The sequence below is a fragment of the Charadrius vociferus genome, unplaced genomic scaffold (genome assembly GCF_000708025.1).
Source record: "Charadrius vociferus isolate BGI_N301 unplaced genomic scaffold, ASM70802v2 scaffold240, whole genome shotgun sequence".
Classification (NCBI taxonomy): Eukaryota; Metazoa; Chordata; class Aves; order Charadriiformes; family Charadriidae; genus Charadrius; species Charadrius vociferus.
Window position 1 is genome coordinate 132,670 of NW_009646417.1, and position 12,209 is coordinate 144,878.

Consider the following 12,209-nt stretch of genomic DNA (forward strand, 5'->3'; position numbering starts at 1 on the left):
GCCATCAAGTTTTGATATTCGCACCGTAAAGTGGATTGCCTTACTACAGAATGAGTCCGAGGCTTACGTGCTTTCTCTTAGCTCCTATTGGTCCTTTAGCATTTTGAGTTCAGGAAACCTCTGCAGATGGGGAAAAAGCAAGTTCCTGTAGAGAGAATAAAATTAATTTCTCACTTGCTCTGGTAAGTTGTTTTTATTTTTCATGTTGATTCAGAGCTGTAACTATCTTCTGATTGTGAGTTTCATTTGCTATGCAGTAGGTGAGTTAACACATGGCCCTATATTTCTTGCAAGTTACACATGCTCCTTTTACAAATATTTGAAGTTTTGAGCTGTTAACTTAGGGGTATTTTTTGCACAGAAATAGTCATTTGAGACCAAAGCAATATCTGTATTTGAATGTACTATAATTCATCAGATTCTGTGTTTCCTCCTATATCCCTTATAGTCTTGTGCAAGACTACGTTACCTGAGCTTCCAAGTCTGGTTCTTAAGGGTATTTTGTGTTTTTTTGTTGTTGCTGCAGTGTTTTGGTTTGGTATCGAGGCAATGAAAACATGCCATGTTCCTAGTTAGTAGTTTGGTTTCCATCCTGACCCTTTCTGGTCTGAGAGCATTCCTTTTGATCACAAATATAAGGAATCCCCACTTGAAGACCACGGACTACAGTCTCTAGTCTTCCTTTTGTGCTAACCAGACGGATTCATCTGAGTTCATGCACAAAAGTGCTTTATTTTATGGAGCCCTGAAGCTTCAGAACTGTTCATTGAATGAATGACCTGCCCTGCTGGAGTAACATAAAAACAATGTAAAAAATCTACACTGGATTTTTTTTTTTCCTCTCCTTTTTTTTTAACAAAGCTGTGTGTTATCTGGTAATGATGAAGTCAGCGGGGGTATTACCTTTTATTGTGTTTCCATTAAATAAAAGCTAGTAAATCTTTAAGCTTGCTCTGGTTTCTCTGAAACCTTGATTATTTTTTTTAGGGCTTCCCCACACTGGCATTTTTCCTTCCAAATTCCTTTGCTGAATTATCTTCCAAGTAAAATACAATATTTACCAAGCTACAGAGTAGCTTCAGTTGCTGCTCTTCAGTTGCTCTGCAGACCTTTCCACATGTGGAACCGAAGGCCATTGACAGTATCCACAGGGAGCCAGGTTGCTATTTAGTCTTGTGGTGTTGTCACTTACAGAGAGACAGTGATGATGATGATGACGATGATGACCGAAGCAGTGATCGGGAAGATGGACCACTAGAAGAGCAGATAGAGCGCTTGCAGGAGAAAGTAGAGTCGGCCCAAAGCGAGCAAAAGAATCTCTTCCTTGTTATATTCCAGGTAATGATGGGCAAAGTCTCTTCTCACTTTCAGGTTTTGAAGTTACTGGATTGATAAGCTTTCAGAGTCGCTTGTGTCTCTGGCATCTTCTTGGAATGAGAATATGGGAAGGGTTTGATGTGTTTACTGTGGGTTAGAGTCAATCCAGATCATCCCCCTGCAAAGACTGCTTCTGAGCAGGATCTCTTCAGTTTCGAGTGCTCATTAACAGCGGGGTTCTGCTAGCATACAGTTTCCTGAACAACCAGAAGGTAACTGGATTTTATTTGCTTACTAAATTCAGTGTTTGCCAAGCAAAATAATTATTCTCACATTACTATTAAAAGCTTCTGTCCCTTAGATCCTCTTACCTGAGGTTAGGATCCTGCTTTCATTTGGCGACACTGAAAAAGTCTTTTTTTTCCCCTTTCCTGCAGCGTTTCATTATGTTGTTAACTGAGCACTTAGTGCGCTGTGAAACTGGTGGAATTGATGTATTTACACCGTGGTACAAGAGCTGTATAGAGAGGCTGCAGCAGATCTTCCTGCAGGTAAGTGTTATTTCTCAGTTTGGAAGGCGGTGGGCAGGGGCACGCTGCATAGACGGGTTTTGTGGCTGGAGAACGGAGCGCTCTGCGGAAGTAGCAGTAGGTGGCAGCAGCACATCTTCTCTGAAGGCTCGTATGGGGCTAGGTCATAAACTCGTGGTGGCCACATCTCTGCCGCAGACTGGTGGAGTGACTGGTCCTTGATTAATTCCCACACTGAGAGCACACTGCAAAAAGATACCGAGATGTGATTATGAATTTCGCTGAGCTCCTCCTAACTCTGTGTGTATAGTAAGGTCAACGTTCTGAGCGAACAGGAATACTTATACAGACATCTTTTAAATAAGTGGATTAAAATATTGCAGAATTTCTTTTAATAAGATGCATAGATATCTGTTTAAAATAATTTTCGATTCTTGGCTCTGTATTAAATCAGGTAACAAGCACAGGTGGCTGGATGAAAGTGATAGTAATAGAAAAATTATACCTGTGTGAGCAGAAGGTATGTTGAAGAATGGGAATGGTGCTGTGATTCCACCTTTCCCTGGTAGCAGATGTGGCTTCAGAGGAGCGCAAATATCATGATTCTCCTAGGATATCTCTGCAGTTGCATGTGGTATCCTGCACACAATTCGGGAGTGAAGAGCTACAGGGAGCAGTGCTTCTCAAGACAGGGTTTCAGCACATGCTTTCTTCTTGCCAGTGGGTAGATGCTCTGCATGATGCTTTTCTTGTCAGTGGCTACTGTGTTGTGGAAATGAGATGTGCTTAACAATTATGTTGAAAACATTTGACCTGTGATTAGTAATGTATCTTGACTTCTCTGCCTGTTCTTATATAAATATAAATGAAAACAATAAAGGTTTGTGTTTTGTTTTTTATCTGCCAGCACCACCAGATAATCCAGCAGTACATGGTGACCCTGGAGAACCTCCTGTTTACAGCTGAACTGGACCACCACATACTGGCTGTGTTTCAGCAGTTCTGTGCTCTGCAGGCCTGAGGATTATTCACCAGCAGAGTCTTGTCTGCAGGACTAATAAATTTAAGTTTTTTCTTTTTTAACGGGAAAACTTGACATGGGGATGGAAGAATTTTTTTGACTAAAACTGGCTTTCATGTGCTTATATATAAAACGATACAGTACTCTAACCAACAGCAAACTGTGTAAGCATCATAAGCCTTACAAGATACGACTCATAGGGGATAGACATGAAGTGAAGTATGAATTCTTTTCATTGTCTTTTAATTTGGTTTTACTCTTGAAATCATGATAGTATTTTTGTTTCTCCCCTGTTGTTTATATAAAAAAAAAAATCAGGAGAAGAAAAAAAAAAAAAAGCCAAACAATAAAATTTCTTACCTCTGCCTGGCCCTTAGATCAAAGGAATTGCAGAAATGAGAAACAGTTCATAGTGTTTTGTGAGTACAAAAGGGGATGCACCTTCTCAGTGAGCAGTGTGGTAAGCTCTCTAGTATGGCACAGGAAAAGTGTCTTAACTTTGGGCGTGTGAAACACTTGATTTAAGCTTTCAAAGTAGTATAGAGCATATGGATTTGTTTATTACCAAGCCAGCTAGATTTTCACAGTTTGAAAGAACATGGTTGTAATACAGTCGAAATATGTTTTTTTTTTAAATGTATTGTCTAGTGTCTTATTACAGTAGCTATAAACAATCGGTAGAGGAACTTCACGGACAACTGAAAAAGGCAGTCCTTTTTGTGGTATGGTTGAAGAATCATAAACGGCTCCTGGCAGCAGTCTTCACTGCTAAACAGAGACAATAAACAAGAGCTGGTGGAACAAACTTTTGACTTCCGTACTGCAAGCCCTACCTGGGTGTTGGCAACTCCAGCCCCAGGTGCCAGGGGAAAGGGGAGGGCAGCGTTCAGCTTCTTTACATCAGCCTGTAACTGGTTGGGCTGCCAGGCTTGTGCTGGGTCGGACCTGCGGGCCTGCTGTCACGCCAGGAATCTTTCTGGTAATGACAGTGGATGAACCGAGTGCCCTCACCTCATCTGGCTTAGTAACAGCTGCTTTGCAGTGGCTGCATCTGGTACCCTGCCTTTGCTTTAAAATGTGTACGACAGCATGTGGCTCCCATGTCTTCAGAAAGCATCTTGGTGCTAAATTAAGTGATATCTCACAGGCGACTGGGGAAACACAACCTGAAAATAGAGTAGCCTTAGTTTTGAGTTATGCAAATAACACGATGTACGTGAAGGCCAAACCAGAGTGGTCTGTATTACGGTGAGCAGTGATGAACGGCAAAGACACTGTCATAGATGCTCAGGTCCGTCAGTGTGCAGTGTGTTTCCAAGCTGTTTATGGTCTCTTCACTTTGCAGATGAATGTTTAAAGAATTTCATACCCAGTGCTATTCAGTTTAAGCTTAGAACGCGATGAGCTTTGAGTAATTTTGTTCCTGTACAAATTATTTTTTCAAGTATTATACCTAGTAATGCATTTCATCCATACCTTGACCAGTTGACCTCCTGACTGAGCAAGGAGGGTAAAAAATGGAACTTTACTTTGAGTGTTGACATAAGTTTGTGTGTGGCCTGTAGCAACCCGGAATGTCCTCATAGACTTAGATCTGTTACTCCTGCTTTCTCCGCCTACCCTTTCTGATTTGACTGATCCCTCCATTCTTTCAGGGTATACTGTCAATTGTTGTAAATTTGCTTTACGCGAGGGTTTTGTCAGTTATGCGCAGATTTCTGCTTCACATCTTTCTGTGTTAATGTTCTTGAGTAATCAAATAGTTGTTTTTTGGGTTTTTTTTAAGAAACATTTAATACTGTAGAGGTTTTAATTGGGGTTTGATAGTTTTTTCACTGGCTCGGATCAATATCAGAGTTCTGATATTAACTAATGGTGGGGATCTGACTATAAATGTGACTTCTGTAAAACTGATAATGCAGTTAAAACTTGCAAACCTGTAACTTCCTCTGAGCCTTCACAAACGCGGGTGCTGGGGATCCAGTTGCAAATGCCTGAGCATAATCCTATGATTTATAAACCAAATAGCAATGTTTTTCCAAACTGATTTGACTTCCATGGTGAGCGTGGACTTTGAGTACATTTCTTGAGTCTGTTGGACACCTTCCCCTCTTTCTAGGTCCAGCGGTGTACACCTGACTTGACTGGGAAACAGGTTGGATCTGTAGGAAAGAGAACAAGACGCTTCCCTAGCGATACCAGCAGCTAACTGGAGAAACTTGGAACTGCTGAAGCAGGCGGTGGCGGATAGTATAAAGACGCTGTAGAAATGTGGTGTGGGTTGGAAAAAGTGCACAATTAAAGACAAAAATAAATGAAGGTGAAGCAGGTTGCTCCTGGGAGTGTTTGTCCTACCTGTTTGGGGGAGGAGGGGGTGTCGCTGAAGCAAAGCAGTGTTAGATGCAGTCGGGGTTGGAGCAGTTTCGTTTCCCCGGTGCTGTGGCTGGTACCCTGACTAACCCACAAGCCTTCTCCGCCTTGCGCTGTGGCCTGATCTAACACGCTTGCCCCACCTGCGCAGCCAAGGGAGGCAAGCATGCGTGCTGCTGGGTGCCAGGAGCTTTGGTAGTGTGGAAATTCTCCCTCTGCCTTGCCACCTCTCATCTTCTGGGCGGTGCTGCTGCAGGAGGTGAGGCAGGGGTGGGCTGCTGCCACTTGTCCACAGGTAGGAGATTTGGCAGCCACTTTTGGGACTCAGGACACCACTGGGTCATGGAACCATGACCTGGGGGACTTACCTCCAAAAACTCTGCCAGGATCTACCCCCTGACCCCAGCCAACCCTATGTGCCACTTTCCCAGCCCTTGCAGGGCCCCGAGTCCTCTGCCTTTGGTGGGAAGGCACGTCATGGGACAGAGTTGGAGAAGTGAAGGCCTACTAGTGGGACCATTATCTGCCCTCCCAGACACCTTCTCTCCTCCTGTAGCACTTCAGTTCTGCACACCCACAGTGGCCCAGGCTCCCTTAAGTCTCCTGAGTCTTCACAGAGATCAGCCCTATTTACAATGGCAAACAAATGCAAACTGCTGGCTAGAGCTTATTGCATTCCACAGCAGCTGTGAGAACAGCAGAGTGTGAAGTAAACCCACCCTCTACTGAAAGCACTCATCTTTTGTGCTCCCTTTGAGAGATCTACCTTGGAATGCTACTCTCCCCCACCCCCCGGGGACAGGCATTTTGTCGGAAATTTGTAAATGAAAAGGGTGAAGTTGTATTCAAAGTGCCACCTTGGCCTCTGCTCCAAAACTTGGGGAAACGAAAAAAGCAGGAGGATACACTTAAGGATTCTCCCCTATGAAACATGGCAGAGATGTGTCAGAATTTCCTCAAGAGCACGCAGCTTGCCTTTTGAGAGAATTCTCCTTTAATGGAGTCAAGTCTCCTCCCAAATCCTGCCTCGTGACAAGCCTCCAACCTCCAGAGGAGGCGCTTTATCAGCTAATTGCCCTCTACCCACCCACAGCACCAGTAACCAGAAACTAGTTAGGTCAAAATATGGTGCCTTCCTCCTCTAAAGGAGTAAGAGAAGCAGACAAGTAGTGGGAAGTTCACCTTACATTCACCAGGATATGAAGTTGAATTATACCAACTTATGTTCTGCCCTACAAGGTACCAATTTATCAAACTTAAAAATGTGTTACATTCTACCCCAAGATCTAGCTTAATAGCCAAAGCTTATTGTTCTGTGCAGAGCTTCTTAACAACTAAGGAACATCATTATTCACAGAATCTGGCCACAGCTTGTTTGTAATTTGCATTTATTTGACTTAAATACAAAATACCATTAAAAAGATGGGGGGGGACACGGGGGGACGGACACAAGAAAACCACAGATCAATGCTACATCTTCTCATAAGTTAATTCATGGCCACATACAGTACAAGTCTTCTTATATGTGTCTTCATCAATGTTTTCTTCTGGTCCATACTCATGTTCATGGATACTAGCTTGTTTCTTCCACAAGCTACTCCTCACAGCACGGCGGAGTTCTGATGAGAAATACAAGAAAATTTCAAGATTTTAATAAATCTCAACTAATGGTTAATAAAACTCAAGCTAACCCCCTTTCTGACGACTACAGATGACGATCTGCTTGTTGCCTGTCTTCCGCAAGTTTTGTGTGAGAATCTGCTACTGCAAGAACAAGCTTTGACTTGCCTTGCAATCTTCACCTTGTTTGCATATTTTAAAGAATAAGAACTACACCAACGCAGGATCTCACAGGAGAAGATTTTCCATCTGGACTAAGTACGTGTTGCCCACCGCCTTTTTACATGAAGCCATTCAAGGGTATCCAAAAGGGGGTAAGTGGAATGCAGGGGAAAAGTTTTTATAAAACACTTCATTGTTTTACACGACCAAGAAAGAGTACTTCTCATTCAGCTCACAGTAAGCCTCCCCAATGACTTGGCATTCTCTAAGCTTTATGCCCAATAATGCGAGTTGCCTCTGCAGCAGCCGCAGTGAAGTCAGCGGGTTTGCGAGAGAGCACAGGCTGGCAGCTGAGCCCAAGATACCATCCGGATGTTGCAAGAGGGGTGGCAAGCATACCGAGCAGCAAAACGCGTTCATGTTTTGAGCCAAGCCATTCAAGCCAAAAACTCTGTCACGTCAAGACCTGTACTTGCACAGAACCCTGGCACCTTGGCTACAGTCTGCTGCCAGTCCTTCTGTGCGCTGAACATCAATGGCGAGGACAGGGTCTATTTGCTCAGTCTCACGTTCTGCCTCCTCCAGACAATACCAGTTCACCCAGCTTGGGCCTTCCGCCTCTATGGATGATGACCCAAAGTGAAGCATGGGTGCTACGGGCAGCACAGACATTGTGGCAAGCCACAGCTCTTGCTAAGAAACTAACATGCCATCCTTTTTAAAATACTAGCGTGTCCCCGCTGAAAGTATTTTTCAGAAGTTCTACCCATCGAATACTGTTAACTACTAATTTATCAGCAAAAAACAAGGATAATATGCAGCAAAAATAGCAGCTGGGAATACTGTGAAAAGTGGGAAAAGGCATTTTCTACCTTCATTTACAGTTACTGCACCTGAAAGTGTATGCGTGACAGAAATATAACCCACTGCCACAAAAATTCATGTTCTCCACAAGTCAGGAAAAGTAACAGGAACAATCTATGGCACATTCTGAGTCATACCAAAAATTTTTAAATACACCGTAATGAACCACTGCAACTGACTTCCGTCACTTACATCATGTCTATAGGACAACAGGGTAATTCAGGTTGGAAGGGTCCTCAGACTTACAGTCTAACCCTCTGCCCAAAATCGTCAGCTATGAGGTCAGACCAAGCTGCTCTGGGCTTACCCACACAGCTCTGGAAAACCTCCATTTTGCCACACTGAAGATTTTCTAAATACTTTAGTCAGATGCAGAAACAAATTCAAACAGAACTGTACTTTAATTCAGGTACTGCATACATAAGTTTAACCTTTTACCTTTAACTTTCTTATCAAACTTCTTCTGTTTCATCTTCTCTCTGCTGTCACGGCGGAGTTCTTTTGCTTCCTGCAATGATTCTTCACTACCCCAGACTTCAAGAGAACGCTTGATTACCTACAGAATGGACATAAATGTGTTTCTTTTTGCCCTGAAATGAAAGAAGTAAACTATTCTAACTCACAGATTTTTAAAAAAAACCCTACACATACACAAGCCAACCCAATCTTGCCTCTGCCTCCCATCTGTCTCTCTGCTCTTGACTTGCAAACATGGCATTCCTTGCATGCTAAGATGCAACATTGGTTTTTAGTATTGGCTAGATTTAACTTACTCAGGAAAGTCAAACCCAGCTCTAATTTTGGGCATGTTCCCCTAAAGCAGCCGCATTCCTATAAAAGTATCAAACAAGAAATGGTAAGAGCCCTGGAGAATCTACTGGCCTTTCCTGCTGCCTCTGAGGGCTGAGCAGCTAACACGAAGGCTGCAGCTACAAAGGGCCACACGCAGCAGCGGCTGCCTCACGCGTTTCAGATTAGCACTGAAAGGCCACGCACTTCATGACCTGTAACAGTGCAAACCACTGAGGCTGTGGTCCCTGAACATCTTTAAAATCCTCTCCAACACAGACATTTTAAATGCATTTAGACCAAGGCTCTGTATTTAAACTATACAGAAAATAACACAAGCTACGCACAATATACTCAGCTTTGACAAAATAATTCAGAAATCAGAACCGAAGTGACACCATTTTGGCTACCAAAGTTGTACAAAAGTAAAAAGAGGTCTGAAATGCGCTAGCAGATTCTATACCTGTAGTTTTAAATAAAGTTTCATGTCACCCCATCGTGAATTATGAGGGTTTTTCTTCACAATGAATCTGAGCACTGGCTCCCGCTTGTCTAAGTCACAGTCTTTAAGAAGATACTCTTCTTTTGCTTCTGTCCTTGTTATAAGCTTATGTTTATCTTCAGCATCTCTGGAAGATGTAAAATAACGATGAGAAAGCTACACCTGAAAACCACATTATTAACATTTAAGATCCCATCACTTCTAACATGCCTGAAATACAGGCAGCTCTCACCCTCTCAGTTTTTATGTATGCAAATAACTTTGGATTCCAACAATCTAGCTAAACTGCAGGATAGGTTTACTGAAATTAAGTTTAAAAATTCTCCCATTTGAGCAAACGTAGGCTGAAAAGCCTGTTTTTCTAGAAGGGCTTTTATTCTATTTTCTTACAAAGGGGAGTAACTGAAACTTAAAAGGACTATGAATAATTTTAAGTATTCACCTAACCCAAATGCAATTCAAGAGGACAAAAGTACAAGCCTGACACATGGTCAAGAGAGAAAGAATGTGTAATGTGAGACAGGTCAGATCACCTGAGAATGCACACACTCCATATGCTTCTAGATCCCAGAAACAGATTAGTGAAACAGATTAGCAACACAACAAAGCACTTGTTTCTAAATGCAAGACAGCAGGCAGAGGAACCATAAAATAAAGAGCTTAGAAGATTGTAGCTTTTACCAGACAGATAATGAAAAACTGCGTAACCGCAGCAGCATTTATGAGTTAATGAACAAAACTACATTTGCGCAATCCTGACCGAAGTGTAACTTGAATTGCTGGAGCCGGAACAATCTGCCAAACGGTTAAGTGCCAGCAACGGTCATCAAGGAAGTACTGCTGTAAATGCAGCTTTACTAGAATTCAAAGTTCACAGTAAAAGCTAATGCACCAAGGAATTTCTCATGTTCAGCTGAAAGAGCTTTTTAGCCTGAAGGAAAACCAGTCCTAAGGCTCGGAGACCTCTCCTTCACATCCTTTTTCCACCCATCTTACCTTCACCAGACAGCACTTTACCTCTGATGACTGTGAACCGCCTACACCATGTGCACACCCCGACCACTCCCTGCAGCATGCAGGGAAGCTCTCCGAACAAACTCCTAGCTGCCATCTCCCCCCTCCCCCCCCCCATTCACCCATTCATTCTTAGTCATTGCTGGTTGGCTGGCTCAGATGGTTTCATTGCCCTGGTTATCTTGATGGCTTTTGGAGCCTTTTCTGTGTTAGAAGATAAGACAGCCTACCCACTGCCTCCTGCTCAAGGTCAAACTCCTGCTTACCCTGCAGGTCCACCAGTATCCTCCCGTGGGGGTTCTGCCCTTTGGCTGCCACGCGCCCAGCCCACTCATGCTGACCAAAGTACCAACTTTACTCGGGTTAATTCACTACAACAGCAAACACTCTCCTAATCCCCCCTCTACTTCAGAAAGCCGATGTTCTGTGTATTATCAGTTTTTTGAATAGCTCTAGTCTGCAACCAGACACTTATCTCCAAGCTGACCAACTCTTCTCAAGACATCAGGTTTCCTAATGGTACGTAAAAAATCTCCTGATGTCCCCTACCCTAAGACAGGCTGACGAGACAATGCGGCTGTTCTTCACTTCCGTAACAGAAAACACAGGTTATCAGTCAACTTCCGTTTACTTGTTCAGTAAGTTTCACTTTACTGAAAAGTGTCTCTTTGCTGACAAGCCTTTTTAATTTAACAGAACGGCTGTAATTAACTAAATAATAGCCAGCAATCTTTACATAAAATAAAGCTTCCCTCTCCTGATTATTTGTAATACCTGCAATTATCACATGTTGCCCAATCAAAGTGCTGCATAAGGTAGGAATCCATGAATTCTTTGCCACAGTCTCCACAGATGAGATAGTCAAACTCTAGTACAGGTGCTAATGGAAAGAAATTTTTTTTTAAGGAACTACCACGTTAAAAACAAGCATCTGGAGTTGGTATTACAAGCAATTTTACTAAAATTTACATTTCAGCTCACATAGTGTTCATTACAGACTAGTTTCACTCCTCTGTTGAAGTTTTCCAGAAAGATACAGTACAAATTCATGCCCGTTATCATACAATCCCGCCTCTGCTGGAATATTCCTGTTCTTGCTAGAAGGTTCACTGTATTAAGTATTGGATTTCAACATTCAAATGCACACATTTGTTTTAACTTAGCCATTGTTTAAAAAAAAAAAAAAATCCCCCGCATTTCCCCATAAAGTGCTTCATATCCCCTCCTACAGCTTCCTCCGTTCCGGCCCTCCAAAACATGTCCTGATTTACAGAGGATGAGCAAGCAGGAACGGGAGGAAGCAGTGAAGGGGATGGAGGTCGAAGAGGGTGGTAGAGCAGGAAGCAGTACAGGAGCCGCACTGGCATCATAGTCATCTCAGCTCTGCTCCTGTTTTTTTCCAAGCTCAGCCACACCTGCCTCTCCCTAAACCAGCTCAACGGAGGCCCCGAGGCAGTTGGCAAGGCTCTTGTCCATTCCAGCTGGCACAAATGGAGGTGGATGGCCAGAGAGCTGCTAGGAGTGGAATGGGGATGGAGCTCCACTACAATCCTCTCCCCAAGCCCTCTCAGCACTGCTCCAAGCCCAGACTCATCTCAGTGCCGGCCATCACTTCTGACCACATCCTCGCCGGGAAGATCACCTCCAGCGTCATCACCATCTGCTTTATGTTCCATGTGACACCAAAAACCACTGATTCAGGTAACCGCAGCTAAAAGGAATCTTTAACAGTAACATCGTAATGCTAGCAGAAAATTAACATTTTTATACAGTTTCACGATCTGAAAGTGAGGTAATGCTGCAGAATATTAAGAATACCTGAAACAGAAGATTAATGCTTGACATGCAGCACCATACATTTTTAATTGCGTTTGCATTTATAGCAGATTCGATCAAGCAAAGACGACATTTTATGCCAATTCAGTCCTCCTAGCGACAGTGGAATGCTCAGTACTTCACATAGGCATGCTCTTACATCACATTTCATCATTTAAGGCAGTACTCCCGAACACGAAGACAT

General features: G+C 43.1%; 2 protein-coding genes across 2 annotated transcripts in view; one reads left to right on the forward strand and one right to left on the reverse strand.

Annotated features, from left to right (window-relative positions):
- NCBP1 (nuclear cap binding protein subunit 1, 80kDa) overlaps positions 1 to 2,982 on the forward strand; it is a 28,968-nt gene extending 25,986 nt beyond the window's left edge. The window contains exons 20-22 of the mRNA XM_009880722.1: positions 1,195 to 1,338; positions 1,755 to 1,868; positions 2,755 to 2,982. Of these exons, the coding sequence (XP_009879024.1) occupies positions 1,195 to 1,338; positions 1,755 to 1,868; positions 2,755 to 2,868 (372 nt within the window). The 3' untranslated portion in view covers positions 2,869 to 2,982. The remainder of the gene's footprint in view (positions 1 to 1,194; positions 1,339 to 1,754; positions 1,869 to 2,754) is intronic.
- A 3,711-nt stretch (positions 2,983 to 6,693) lies between these two features.
- On the reverse strand, positions 6,694 to 11,239 carry XPA (xeroderma pigmentosum, complementation group A). Its single transcript, XM_009880735.1, has 5 exons — positions 11,185 to 11,239; positions 10,964 to 11,069; positions 9,137 to 9,302; positions 8,323 to 8,440; positions 6,694 to 6,857 (listed from the first exon to the last, which is right to left on the reverse strand). Exons 1-5 carry the CDS (start codon positions 11,237 to 11,239, stop codon positions 6,709 to 6,711), a joined length of 594 nt encoding a protein of 197 aa, XP_009879037.1. The 3' UTR covers positions 6,694 to 6,708.
- Between the last annotated feature and the right edge of the window lie 970 nt (positions 11,240 to 12,209).